The sequence below is a fragment of the Homarus americanus genome, unplaced genomic scaffold (assembly GCF_018991925.1).
Source record: "Homarus americanus isolate GMGI-L3 unplaced genomic scaffold, GMGI_Hamer_2.0 scaffold25013, whole genome shotgun sequence".
Taxonomy (NCBI): Eukaryota; Metazoa; Arthropoda; class Malacostraca; order Decapoda; family Nephropidae; genus Homarus; species Homarus americanus.
The window spans coordinates 9,534,681-9,550,075 of record NW_024722158.1 but is presented as its reverse complement, the minus strand read 5'-3'; the positions used below and the strand labels follow the sequence as shown (position 1 = coordinate 9,550,075).

Genomic DNA, 15,395 nt, shown 5'->3' with positions numbered 1-15,395 from the left:
TAAATCATGCTTCAGCTTTCTCATCTGGACCCATTTTACTACATAAGCATTCCACTGTAGTGAGGTTAAAAAAATATTACATGATATGTAGTGAGGATCTAAATAAAGTTCAACAACTTGTCTTTTAAAAAAAACAATGTCTCTCTCTCTGCTTTAAAACTGCTTTATTTCGGACTTTATATAAGAAGTGTTTGGTCTGTGGCGAGTGGATGGAAGTCACGCTGTTCCTATTCCAAAGGGGACGTCTCCTACTGCAGCTATTGCCTACAGCATCCTTAATATCCTCTTGTACTAAGGGTGATAATCGTCTCACTGAACACAATGAATATAAAGCAGAGCCGGCACGTGTGAACCTGTACTTGACCTTCCCTTTGCGTTACAAAAAACAGCGTAAAATATGTACTGTAGTCAGTCAAAAAAACTATCTGTACTTGGGGTGATCGATGAATTTCAGAATAGACACTGCGACTCCTGTTGTCTCGGTAGGGTTGTCAAAATCCTTCGTCCGTTGTGTCATATTGTCTTAACATAATTTTGTATAGATATTTTAATGAGTGACTGTATATAAATGTATCGATGGACGAGGATTTTTCAGTGTTGTGCTTAAACATATAGGAAATTTTAGAGTTGGGAGCTACTTTTTAAAATGTCTGTCATTATAGAATTAATAGTAAAGGAAACATGACTCTTCAGGAGGAATTCGTTATCGGTACACAGTGGAGGATATACTGTGGTTAGGTTAGGTTAGGTTAGTGTTAGTGTTAGAGTGTTTAATCATCAGGTGAAATAAGTTGGAGGTTAATCTAAAGATGATTCGTTTTCTAAGCCATTTATAAGGGACCGTCTTTAAGGGTGAGCTTCGTACCTGAGTCAGCACCAGGAGTCCCAAAGAGTCGATATGACCAATTAGAGTAGAATCGAAGGAGGAAGAAGATAGGAAGTACACTGAGTGGGTCGGAGGAGGAAGAGGAAGAATAGAGGAAAAAAGAAGAAAGGAAGAAAGAAAGAAGAAGAATGAGAAGACTGGGTGAGTGAGTAGGAGGAGAGAAATTTAGAACAAAATACCTGTACATGTGTGACATTATAAAGTCGAGTCTACAGTACATAGTGTGTGAGATCGTCGTGATTCCATAGGCTGAAACCCGTCTCCCACTGCCCTAGGAAGAGGCGGATCAACAAATGCGTGCCTACATCTGTCTCCGTGTGCATCCGTCTGTGCCTTCGGGAGTCCTGAAAGATCACCTTAAGATTACACACCTAAGCATATTTTTCCTGAAGATTCAACACCTAACCGTATTTAACCTATGCTAACTTAACCCAACCTAACCACCTAACCTAACCGTATTTAACCTAACGCACTTTTTATCTAACCTAACTCCCCCAGGTAGAGTTAGGGTGGCTAATCTACAGGTGACCCATCGTGAACATATGGCTCAAGCAAACAACATTGGATTTTAATATGGCCGCTGGGACTCTGGTGTAGTACATATAATAATGATTTAAAACATTCCTGAAAAAAACAACGAAAAGATTTATTTTCTCCGTCGGTGACTAAAGGACAGTAGCAGTGTAATGATAGGTGGAGTTAGTACAGTAGGTTATAGAGATGTATCACTGGAGAATAAACTCCCCCCGTTAGGGTGAATGAGGGTTTGTGGGAGTGAGGTGGCTTTTTGGGAGAGGGTGAGGAGGCTTTTTGGGAGGGGGTGAGGAGACTTTAGGAGGTGAGAAGGCCTTCTGGGAGAGGAGGCTTTTTGGACGGGTGAGGAGGCTTTGTGGGGGTAAGGAAGCTTTGTAGGGGGTTAAGGAGGCTTTTCGGGAGGGGGTGAGGAGGATATGTGGAGGGGTGAGGAAGCTTTGCAGAGGGTTAAGGAGGCTTTGTAGGGGTTAAGGAGGCTTTGTAGGGGTTAAGGAGGCTTTGTGGCGGGTGAAGGATCTGTAGAGGCAGTTTATTAAGACATTTAATTAACGGAGAAGGTAAATAAACAAGGATAAGAAGTGAAAGAATAAAACCAAGAGAATCAAGAAGCAGCGAGAGGAAGAAGGTTGTTCACAATTATCACACTTTCCTTGTAACACTGTAAATTATTATTCATATTATAGCAATTATTTCTCGTGCATTACAAATTATCATGTTAACTCAAAGCCGCTAATTCATTCCAAGAAATTTAATTATCAAGCGCGTTAGTCGATTTGGATTAGTAGCGTCATTAGTGAAAATCTCTCCTATCACAAATTTGTTCGATGAGATGTCAGAAAAAAATGTATATTGTCCACCTGCCCCCCAAAAATATATGTACAATAAATAAATATGGTAAACTAACGAATAAATCTGAAACAAATATCGCAAAACTGGGAATATATTGTTGTGAATGTTAAAATATATTTTACGCACACACACACACACACACACACACACACACACACACACACACACACACACACACACACACACACAGATTACGTCTTCTTCAGCGCGGCACTGTACTGTAAGGCTGGGGTGCACCTCACTCAAGCAAACATTACCATACTTCAACTGTGCTGGAGGAGTGAGCCGGGGAGCGCTGACTTAACACTATGCACAACGAGCCTAAAGATCTTGTGGAATCCTAAAATACTGTACTTGCTTCCCTGTCTAGCTATTGCATTAGTTTCGGTTTAATTATGAGGAAAACAAAAAAATATTGGATTAACAAAGATGACGACAAGAAAAAAAAAGAAACCTACGTTCATGCTATTCAATCTAGACACACTTCACGTCTACAATATTCTTCTTAAATCTCGTGTTTGTTGATTTTCGTTATCTGAAAAGACTAAGATATCCACCTTTTGATTTCTGGAAGTTCTGTAGCTCTCTTACTTTTTATTCACCTCATTTCACAAACTCGTAGTAGCTTCCATTAGTCAAAAAGTTTCCTTTACCAACGCCCCTTTGAATCTTTCTCAGCATAGTTCAAACATTTTCATTGATGTTTATTTTCCTACATTTGACTTTACTCTTAATTTGTATATTGTTGAGTACTCAGGGCTGTTGATTCTATGTTCTGTAGTGGTCTTTATCCTCACTAGTATTGTTTTGTTGAGGATATATGACACTCTTGAACGTCACTCTGATGTAGGCATAAACAAGTCACCTAGAGTAGTCGAGGAACACAAGTGAAACATTGTGTGAACCGAGTGAGTGAGGGTGAATGGTCTCCGTTGCTCCCCCTCAACCTCTCTACCCTTCCCTCCCTCTCTTTCTCCCCATCCATCCTTCTCTTTCTCCCCTCCTTCCGTCCATTCGACCTTCCTCACCTCTTTCCTTCTGTTCATCCGTCCGTTCGCCCCTCCTTCCCTCCCACCCTCTCTCCTCCTTCCTCTGACCGTTCGTCCCTCCTCCTTCTCTCCCACCCTTAATCCTCCTCCTCCCGTCCGTTCGTTCCTCCCTACTTCCCCTCCTCCTTCCCTTCCTCCTTCCGTTCCTCTCTTCCTTCCTCCTCCCTCCTCCCCCACCGCCGCTGTAAATTTTCCACCTTCCTTAACACTGGTAAAAATATAGCTAGGTTACGTCACTTCCAGAAAGGTGCCGCCCCCTGTGGTTTATTGTTCTAGTGGGTGGTGGGCGGCTGTGAGGCAGAGAATGGGAGGTAGGCGGCTTTGTAACGGAGAATGGGTGGTGGGTGGATCTAAGGTGAGATCTGGATGGTGGGTGGCTCAGAGACGAAAATTGGGTGGTGGGTGACTCAGGGGCGAGGATTGGGTGGTGGGTGACTCAGAGGCAAGGATTGGGTGGTGGGTGGCTCAAAGGTAATGATTGGGTGGTTGGTGACTCAGAGGCGAGGATTGGGTGGCTCAGAGGCGACCATTGGGAAGTGGGCGGCTCAGAGGCGAGGACTGGGTGGTGAGTGGCTTAAAGACGATGATTAGGTTGGAATATATTCAGAACTGAAGGTTGGTGTGTGTGTGTGTGTGTGTGTGTGTGTGTGTGTGTGTGTGTGTGTGTGTGTGTGTGTGTGTGTGTGTGTGTGTGTGTGTGTGTGTGTGTGTGTGTGTGTGTGTGTGTGTGTGTGTGTGTGTGTGTGTGTGTGTGTGTGTGTGTGTGTGTGTGTGTGTGTGTGTGTGTGTGTGTGTGTGTGTGTGTGTGTGTGTGTGTGTGTGTGTGTGTGTGTGTGTGTGTGTGTGTGTGTGTGTGTGTGTGTGTGTGTGTGTGTGTGTGTGTGTGTGTGTGTGTGTGTGTGTGTGTGTGTGTGTGTGTGTGTGTGTGTGTGTGTGTGTGTGTGTGTGTGTGTGTGTGTGTGTGTGTGTGTGTGTGTGTGTGTGTGTGTGTGTGTGTGTGTGTGTGTGTGTGTGTGTGTGTGTGTGTGTGTGTGTGTGTGTGTGTGTGTGTGTGTGTGTGTGTGTGTGTGTGTGTGTGTGTGTGTGTGTGTGTGTGTGTGTGTGTGTGTGTGTGTCCTCGCCCTGTGTCACGTGTTATTGTAAATCTCTCTCCTCCTTTGTTCAGTAGCACGTATTACTGTATGCTTCCTCTCCCTTTTGTAGGTGGTGACCGACTAACTCGCGTCTCCCTTGTAGAACTCCACATATATCCACTACTCTCCCTCTCTTCTCTCTATGTAGTACAGCCCACGTTATGAGGTATGCTGTCTCTCCCTGTAGATCCCCCCCCCCACATTAATGCTACGTAGTGTGTAGAACTGTAGGAGTGTGTGTGTGTCTGTGTCGCACACAGGGTGGTGAAATGCGTCTAGTGTGGCAGCATTAGGTTAGTGTTAAGTCGCAACTACTGCTTGATCCCCCTCGCTTTCAGCTGCCGCTGCTGACTCGCCCTCGTGGCGAACAGGGAAGCAACTTGCATAAGTCTTCCCTTGCCAGTACACAGCCTCCTCACCATCAAGACTACTGATGTGCCTCCTCGTGGCAACACACGGTAACTGGGTGCCTCATGGGCCCAGGCTAGATCAGCAGGGGATATCGGAGTAGCAGTGGGCCCCAGAGGGACGGCGTATAGGTCCACTGGCATGTGGACACGTTCTGGCGCCTACCAGCCATTGCCTGGTTGCCTTGCGGATTAACCTTAGTAGGTAAAAAGGCTAAAGGAGTAAACCTCGAACGAGAAATCTGCGATGGAGCCCCGCATCAGGCAGACATGCTTGCAGAGCTCCAACAAGACCCCAACGGCGGTATAGGCGGAAGAGGAAATCAAACGACTACATCGGCGGACAAAGGCAATGCCTGATGGACATGCTACTAAGGCGAAACCCAACAAACTGGGCTATCGGCAGTTCATTACAACACCCTCTCTTCCCATTAGTTGCAACACTTGCACCACTGGATCAGGAAAAGGGAGACCCAAGATGTGTGGTTGCAGCCTGCACTCATGTCTCACCACATAAATCAATTCACGCACAGCCATCAACCAGCTCATCATACCTCTCATCATCATCAAAACCCCTATACCCCCAAAAGTCCTATGGCGACAGACGAGTGCCGACGGGAACAGGCAGAGATGACTGCCGGGAGTCTCTAGTCACAACTCTGCACATGGGCGGCACAGATAAGATGGTCGTTTATGCACTGGGATCTAGGCAGCAGTGTAATCTGGACCTGTCTGTGCAACTGAGCAGACCTTCAAGGCAGCCACTTCGCTCATCCCACATTGGGAGGGGGCTAGAAAAGGTGCCCTAAACATAGCCTGCCTAAAAACCCAACCTGACTGGGCAATCCCACCCAGCAAGGTCATCCTAATGCGGTCGAAAACATAATCAAAATCACAGATCCAAGCAAAAATAAACCATACAACCTCTTATGGTCGCTGCATGGAATGTCGGGGCACAAATGGATACTGGCACAAATGAGCGTCCTGAAAGAAGAACTGCCCTTGTAGCAAAAGAGCCGGTTGGCCTGTGCATGGCAGCTCCTGTCTAGAGTTACTACCACTCTCTATCATCCATGAATCTATCTAGCCTCCTTTTAAAACTTTCCAGCGTTCCAGCACTTCCTGCAAAGTTGCTAAGCTTGTTCCACTCGTCTACCACCCTATTTGTGAACCACTTCCTTCCTATCTCCCTCCTAAACCTAAACTTATCCAACTTAAATCCGTTGCTTCGAGTCCTATCCTGCTCGGATATTATTAGAACTTTATCTATATCTCCTTTAAAGATTCCTTTCACCCATTTAAATACTTCTATCATATCTCCCCGCATTCTTCGTCTTTCTAGGGAATGCAAGTTTAGTTTCTTTAATCTATCTTGATATGGAAGGTTTTAAGTCCCGGAATCATTTTCGGCATTCTTCGCTGCACCGACTCCAGTGAATTGATATCCATTCTATAATAAGGGGCACCAGAACTGAACAGCATAATCGAGGTGCGGCCTGACTAGCGCAAGATATAGTTTCAATATGACCGCCGCACTCTTATTACTTACACTTCTAGATATAAAACCAAATACTCTGTTTGCCTAAATTTCGAACATTAACGCACTGTTTTCTAGGCCGTAGGTCCGGGCTTACAAATACCCCTAAGCCTCTTTCACAAGTCGACTTCTCTAAGTTGATGTTGTTAAGGCTGTATACATTGACAGTATTTGTTCTTCCAATATTAAGTACGCTGCACTTGCTGGTGTTGAATTTTATTTGCCATTTTTCTGACCACTCCTGCAGTTTATTTAAAACCTCCTGTAGTGCATTTGCATCCTGCCCTGAATTAATCTGCCGCCCTATTTTGGTGTCATCCGCAAACTTGCTTATGTCAATGCTGATCCCAGTATCTAGATCGTTTGTAGATTATGAACAAGAGTGGGCCCAGTACTGACCCCTGGGGAACCCCACTGGTTACACAGCCCCACTCAGATTTAGCATCATCTACGCTGACCCTCTGTTTTCTATCGGTCAGCCATGATTTTATCCAATTTAAAACTTTCCCCTCGATACCATGAGCCTTAACTTTTCTCAGAAGCCTCTGATGCGGTACTCTGTCAAACGCTTTGCTAGATTCTAAGTAAAGAACATCGTAATTTTCGTCATTATCTGCTACCTCGAAGACTTTCCTAAAAAAACGTCAGCAGATTTGTTAGACAAGATTTTCCCTTTGTAAACCCATGTTGAGAGTCGTAGATAAATTTCTTTTTCTCTAAATGCGATCGGAAGCTATTTCCTATAATTGATTCAAGAAATTTCCCCACTACTGACGTCAAACTAATCGGCAGGTAATTTGACGCTGTTGCCCTGTCTCCCTTTTTGAATATGGGTACTACCTAAATTAACTTAACCTAAGGTACATTAACTTAACCTAACTTAATATAATATAATATAATTTAACCTAAGCCAACTTAACTTAACCTAACCTAACTTAACCTAACTTATAAAGAGTCTAATAAATAGTTTTTTTTTAGTAATAGACAAAGTTGGCACACCAAGAAAGTGAATTAGTACTTGAAATGGAAATTACGTCTGAAGTTCTGAATAATGACGCGGGTCTCGTAATTTCACACGTGAGTACTTTTTTATGTCTTTGAATTGCTATGAATGAAGTCAGTTGTGTTCCTCAGGTGTTGGAGTCTGAGTGGCTGGCGGCAGTGATAGACAGTTGTTCACGATGACCCGAAAATGACATCTTTCTCTCTCTCACACACACACACACACACACACACACACACACACACACAGTCTCGTTTCACCTGATCGCTGGATTAAGGAGATTCAGTTTTGCTAAGTGTTATGACCACTACCCAGCCGCCAAGGACCGAAGTGTGAGGGGCGAGGCTCCACCACACTCGATAAACACACTAACTTCCATATGGTGCCAGAATCATAAGTCATACCTTAACCTCAATAAGAGTTACAGTTATAAAAAATTATCACGTGGCGCTAAATCTTGCATTACAAACAGCTATAGTGAAGTTACAGTGAAAAATCAGTACGTCTGCTTGTAATCTGGTACAGTCATTGAAATAGAAATTTGTTACAGGGTGGTTAAGATAAGAAAAAGTAGACAGCATTTGAGGTGTATTATGTATTATGAAGTGAATTGGGATAGGAAGGTACTTAAACGAACCCAGTCACTAGTTGGAGTATTTTGTAAACATGTGAGTCCTGTTGTGATCAGTCCTGAGTCTTGGAGGGCAGGAGGTGTGGGTGTTAGGGAATAGCTTGTACAACCCTATATCAAACTTAAAGCTATTTATTATTAGTTCATTAATCGGTAAAATATTGTTAAGGTTTTGTTAATTGAATAGTGAGAATCTCTAGTAAAAATTCAAGTGTTGAGCATCAGGTTACGATATGTTTGCTAACCAGTAGTGTTATGAGGTCATGATAAATGTGTTTCCTTTCAATCTAAGGGAGGATGGTAGGCGAGGTAAGGAATAGTAATAACTGTTATGGCGTTACTCTGGTTGTCAATGTAAGTACGATCTATATATGACACACTCAAGGTTGATTTTTCTCACCAAAGATGAAAAGAATACAAAAGTTCGCTCCCCGTGGTGAAATCTCATTTGGGGTCGACATTCCATTTTGAGAGGGAACGAACTTTTGACCCCGACTGTACATTGTCGACTTTGTAATCCTAATGTGACTCGCCTGTCCATTGTTCTCAGCCTGTGAATCATGTGCTGGACAAATATCATCTACTGAATCGTCAACCATCCATTGGTCGAAGTGTTGTTACTGACGTGTTCAAATTTGGTGGAACTTGTCCCGAGTACGGTGGCATGGTGAGAAGGATTATCACCGCTAGGTTCATAAGGACACGTTCACAGGGTGTTACACCTATATGGTCAGTACACAGCCATTCCACCATAGACGTCCTTGCATCGCTGAAGTATCGGGTTAATCCTCGAGCCATCATGTGTTGGCTGGTTAACGACGTATGTTGGGCCAGACAGCTACACATTTCGGTCGTAGTTGAAGTCATTAAAGTCTCCTGAAACGATGGTTGTGAAGTCGTTGTCGTGGCTATATAGGGCATCAACTGTTGACATTAAATGGTCAGTCAGTTCTTCTTAGTGTGGTTAGGTTAGGTTTCACCGTGGATAGTTCGCTGTAGAGGTATATATTTGTTTTCCAGGTTGCAATTTTTCAATGTTATTTCTTACCCATAAACATTATAAACCCTCAGTTCCTCAATATATAGGTGTGTGTGTGTGTGTGTGTGTGTGTGTGTGTGTGTGTGTAAAAAAGCTGTTTGTGGCCCGGGCTATTGCGAGGAAAAACTTGAAACAGAAGAGCGAGAGTGACGGTGAGTGGTGAAGAACGTGTAGCGTGTCGAAATGTTATTGTTTTATTAGTGAAGCAAACGGAACGACAAATAATACGTTCCTTACACACACACACACACACACACACACACACACAGCTGACTAGGGAAACAGTCCACCCGGAACATAAGCTCCTCGACCGGTCAGATAAAAAACATAAAAGATAGACTAACGCCAACAGGAAGAGCCGTCGTAGGTTATGCGGACATCCTCCACGATCATTTACTCTCTTCTCTTCCTCGTCATTTCCTCTCCCTAATGCTACTGGCTGTCGCTCCCTGGGCACACGACACTTATTTTGTTAGGTCCCCAGATGCTCATCCCTTCACGCTCTACCCCGCTATAGTACCTCCTCGTGTGTGTGTGTGTGTGTGTGACTCTGTGCGTGCGTATATGTCATTTTCCGTTGTGTGTGTGTGTGGGGGGGTGGGTAGAAGTAAGCGCCATTATCCGGGTCATTTACTTCACTCTCCCGGAGTGGGTGAGTCATTAGGTCACACTTATTCTTCTCCTCCTCCTTAATTACACTTAACGACGCTAAAGTTTTTACTTGATACTCGACCCTTGTTTGTTCTCGCTCTTTGACGTTTAGCTTTCCCAACACCGTGAATGACTCCCTGGCCTACACCCCCGTGGCTAGTGAGTAACATCTTCCTTCCCGTATTAACATTGCAGGACGTCACTGATGGTCTCCTGACAAGCTGCCGCCACGCTTAACATTCCATCTTTCTCAGTAGCGTCCCTCACCTAGTACGCAGTTCTGTTCATTCTCGTCATGTGTATATATATGGTGAATAGACGATTGAAACTCCCCAGTTGTAGTTGGCATTAGGTTAGCGAGTCCCCTCCCTTGTGGCCAGATTTTTTTTTTTTTTTTTTTAGGTTAAGGTGGGGAAAGGATGGAAGGCATGCTGGGGCTCAAGGCACAGCCAGACATGAGGGATGGAGAAGTCACAACATATAGTCGTGGGGGGAAAGGTTGGAAAAGAAGTTTAATGAGTTAAACAGAGGGGGACGACACCCCTTGTTTTACACATTACAGAGTTTGTTGGCTAACTAAGCTCAGGACATGGTAGGTTGAATTAGAATGTGGTGGCCGAGTGTATACAGCGCCTGTCTCCATTCTTAAGTCTCGCAGGTTCTCCCCGAGGCACCCCCAGTCCACCCAGCTGTAAAGGGATACCAAACTTTACAAGCTTGGGAAGTGAAAACGTGATTGAGTGCGGTGCCGGCCACGCTGCCTCCTTGTGTATCGAAGGCTTAGTGTACGGTGTGTTGTCTCTACACTGTCATGCCTATGGAACCTACTCTCACTTCCAGGTTAGGTTAGGTTAGGTTAGGTTCTTATGATTAATGATGACATGCTGAGTTGACCTACAATCTCCTCTACGACCTAAGCCCACATTAAACACCCCCCATACGCACCCTCCACCATCACTCCTCATACAGTTACCCTACAGCCGCACAACTGGGGATGTCAACTCAACTTGTGTTCACTCAGGTACCAGTCCTTTTTTTCATTGAGCCAGAGTCCCAGTCCTAGTAGACCCCAAACCAGTCATTAGAATTGGGTCCCGGTAGAAATGGGGCCCACTAAGACTGGCCTCCAATCTCAGTGGTAAGGTTAAGTAGGGGTCTATTAGAACTAGAGCTCACTTTACCCGTTACCACCACACATCCATATGCCACGTGTCACACAGCTTATCATCCCAAGTAGGTCACGATTTTCCTTCACATATTCTATTAAATCTGTGGCTGTAGTTCATCATCACTGTAGGCGGTGTGACCTGTGTGTCCATAACATCTTGGTCTTCTTTTCATCCTTCCACATTTCACGTCTAATCCCTCTTTCTTATACATAACCTAGGAATATAGGTCATATATAAAAAAAATATACAATCATATAATGTACTGCAATCATCAAATTTCAGGTAGATGGTCAATTAGTAACACCGAATGACCCCCCTGTATTGTAATGTAGGTGGTGAGACGAATGAACCTGCAAGTAGACCTCGTTGACTCCAGGCAACTTAGTGCTTGTTCATAAGTTTTGTTGAACCATAACCTCACCTCTGCTACTCTCACATTACATGGAAACATATCAGTTTAATCTGTTATGTTCCTTCAGTATTTTACTTAACATTTGATCAGTTTTAATATAGTAAACCTTGTGTTCTTGGTAGACTCCCTCAGTGTCTTCCTTACTTACTTACGTACTTACTTACTTACTTACTTACTTACTTACTTACTTACTTACTTACTTACTTACTTACTTACTTACTTACTTACTTACTTACTTACTTACTTACTTACTTACTTACTTGCTTGCTGGATTTTCTGGGCGATATCTCAAGCACTTATTACACTAACAAGCTTAAATTTGAACGCAACAATGTTCTATTATATTACTCATATTTTGTTCATAGCATTATCTGGTAACACTGACACCATAAAGTTACTCAGAACATTACATTTAACTTATTTTAATCTTTCATTATATCTTTATTTACATACTAATTCGTACATATTAAATTCCCCTTGTAAAATATTTCTTGATTTTTTATGAGCTGTGTTCTCTCGGCTTCTATACTTATATCCTTAATCCCTCAAAGGCTCAGTATATTGCTTTTAATATATTTTGCTTTTTATTTTCCATATTTATCCCTTGTCTGTCTGTCTGTCTGTCTGTCTGTCTCTGTCTGTCTGTCTGTCTGTCAACTCCCCCACGTGGCTTCATCATTTTATATACATCATTCTTTACCTTAATGGTTTGTGTGCACCTCCTCATTAGGTATGCTCTTGCCTTGCTTTTTTCACTCGTCTCCTCCTCAGCCTACACACTATATCACCACCTGCTGATGCCCCCATCACACACACACACACACACACACACACACACTGCACACACATACATAGATCTACATTACCCTCGCTTCTCTTCCCCTCCTTCCCCCATTCCCCTTCCCCTCGTTTTCCCCTTCCTCTCCCCCTCCTCCTTCCCCCTCCCCGTCCCTCCTTCCCGCTGCTCTCGAAGGACAAAGGTAATAAAATGACCCGAAACTTTCCCTTCTTACCATTCTCGTTATCAACATCATCTTAAAACAGTATTAAATTAATCATCTTATTCCCCCCCACAGAAAACTTCCATCTTTAAGTTTTACAAATATCATCTTCACTACTCGGCACAAGACGCTAATGACTACAATATCCACCTGCATTCCTCACCTGTGTTTCCTTAACTTTTGTCATTTCAGTCTTGTGTTTACTTTTAAAAGACGTCATTTTGTTTCTCACTGTCTCGCTCGCTATCTGTATTACTTTGTTTAAAAATCTACAAGACATTCTGTGGACTTTATTAAATTCATGTCTGACACAAATTCTTTCCATTGCGTCTTATATATTTTCTCGTTTATAATGATGGGATTTTTTTGTTTTCTGCATCTTCCTTTACACGCTCCTCACTCACCCACACGCTCCTCACTCACCCACACGCTCCTCACTCACCCACACGCTCCTCACCCACCCACACGCTCCTCACTCACCCACACGCCTCACACGCCCCACCCACCCACACGCCCTCACCCACCCACACGCCTCACCCACCCACACGCTCACCCCACTCACACCCACCTCACCCACCCACACCCACCCACACCCTCCACCCACCCACACACCTCCTCACCCACCCACACCCTCCTCACCCACCCACACCCTCCACCCACCCACACCCTCACCCACCCACACCGTCCCTCACCCACCCACACCCACCTCACACCCTCACCCACCCACACCCTCCTCACCCACCCACACCCTCCTCACCCACCCACACCCTCCTCACCAACCGAAGTTTCGAAGGCCTCCATCACTCACACCGCCGTCACAGCTATCTTCACGTGTGACGCTCACCGGGAGATGCCACATATTTCTGAATAAAATTGAACTGAATTGGGCGCCAGTCAATAGCACCTAATGTAGCAATAATATATTTTTGTCTGATTTTTTGCTGTGTAAGCCTTTGATTTTGTCTCTTCACACACACACACACACACACACACACACACACACACACACACACACACACACACACACACAGACAATGACAAACGGTATTTCCTAATATACAAGCTATTATCCCTCCCTGCTTGACTCTGGTCTGGTGAGGACATTGTCATCATCTCAATAGAAAGATATATACCATATACTTTTATTTCCTTGTTTTCGGGCAGTTCAGACTTGGATGATTCGTTTATTTGATCTCCTCTCACTAATCCTCTTACCGAATTTGTTGTGGCTCCATTCTTCGGTCAACCAGAAATGTCCTTCGATTTTTCTTTAGGCAGCATGTTGACAAGATCTGTGACGGTGGCGGCGGCAGTTTGAAACTCCTCAAGCCCAATCTAACTCGCTTCTGTAATTGACTGTTTATTTCAGTAATTACCTTCTCCGTAGAGGCAGTTTACTAAGTGTTGTTCCCACTGACTCTTCAATTAATATATTTATAAGATATTGTGACTTTCCTAAGCTAAAATTTACTTAACATCTTGGATCTTACCAGCTCCTCTCAGCTCATCTCCCATATGGTACGTAAGGTAGATGAACTCTTCTTTCCCTCTCTCATAATCCTCTCACAATTACTGCTAAAATGTCTTCCATCTATCAAACTATATAACAAACTACTCTACTCTTGTCACCATTCTTCATCACTCTTTGCTATCCTCAAACACTTCTTCTCCTCCTCATCATTTGATCGTTCCATTTGTCTTGTTATTTATGTTTTACTTTTGTAACTTAATAAATGGTTGAAGACTGGGGAGGAGTGGGGAGGGGGGGGCAGAGGAATGTGAAGCGTTGTACTGTGGATGATGACTAGATATACAGACATACATCACTAATATGTCTGTCTATCGATTCGTGGTGTCTGTTTATCTGTCTGTCTGTCCATCGATCCCTGGTGTCTGTTTGTCTAGATGTCTGTCTCCCTATCCGTGTGTCTGACTCTTTACGAAATCTTCTCCTCTTGTCTCGGCGTTTCGTATTCTTTCTTAAGCTCTGGGTTGAGACATCTTGCCTCTACCACATTAAACCTGATGATCGAGAACTAGTCTACTATATTTCCTGGATCTCTTAATGACATTAGCCGTCTCTATGCCTCTCTAATTACATGGAAATTAACTCTCCATTCTCACTTCCCTCCCAGAATTACTTGAAACGTGCGAGGTGAAGTTAGAGCTGTACACGGAATTTAAACAAAATGGAGTATAGCCACTGTCAGCCTCGAGTGGTTGTGTGTGTGTCTGTGTGTCTGTGTCTGTCTGTCTGTCTGAAGGAGGCGATTTCCTGCCTTTTACCATTATTATTTGTAGATTATACGAAGGTTTGGCCATAAGGGACACACCCGACATACCACATCACTCACCGTCACCTGATGTATCAACAGAGACCACGTGAACGTCGCTGGTATTTTCATTAAAGAAAACATTTTTTGGTAGCAGCTGTGGCCTGACTATTGGAGATGGATGGTGACAGCCAGGAATGTGTACTGAGGTTACCGAGGCCGTGAGTGGCTGGTCCTTAGTGGGGTCACAGAGGATATGTATACGGTGTCCCAAACCCTGCCCCTCCTGCTCCTGCCTGCTCCTCCTCCTTCCCCTCCCTTGCTCTGTCTTCCCTCCCCCAACTCACAGTGTCTCAGGGAACAGGAAAGGAGGAAGGCAGGGAGTAGGGAGGGAGGCAGGGAGTAGGGAGGGAGGGAGGCAGGCAGGTAGGCAGGCAGGCAGGCAGGCAGGCAGGGAGTAGGGGAGGGAGGCAGGCAGGCAGGCAGGCAGGCAGGCAGGCAGGCAGGGGAAGGAGGGCAGGGAGCAGGCAGGGGGGAGGCAGGGAGTAGGCGGGGATGGAGGTAAGGAACAGGCAGGGAGGGGGGGAAGGCAGGGACATTTTTCTGTGACACACTATATATCCGTTGTTCCTTGTGAAATAATTAATCATGACGTAATATCTATGAAATATATACCGTTGCATCAGTTGGTTAATAAAAGGAGAATATTCGTATTTTACTTCTGTTTATCAAATTGACCTTTTAATTCAACTAATTTTTTTTCAGTCAGGTGTCAGGCTTATAAAAATCTTCGCCCGAAATTGGTAATAATTTATTTTAAA

The 15,395-nt window shown here is 44.2% G+C and overlaps 1 protein-coding gene across 1 annotated transcript in view; it reads right to left on the bottom strand.

Annotated features, from left to right (window-relative positions):
* Positions 1–8,827, bottom strand: part of LOC121862047 (basic proline-rich protein-like) — a 40,163-nt gene extending 31,336 nt beyond the window's left edge. The window contains exon 1 of the mRNA XM_042359979.1: positions 8,655–8,827. Coding sequence (XP_042215913.1) covers positions 8,655–8,827 — 173 coding nt within the window. The remainder of the gene's footprint in view (positions 1–8,654) is intronic.
* Between the last annotated feature and the right edge of the window lie 6,568 nt (positions 8,828–15,395).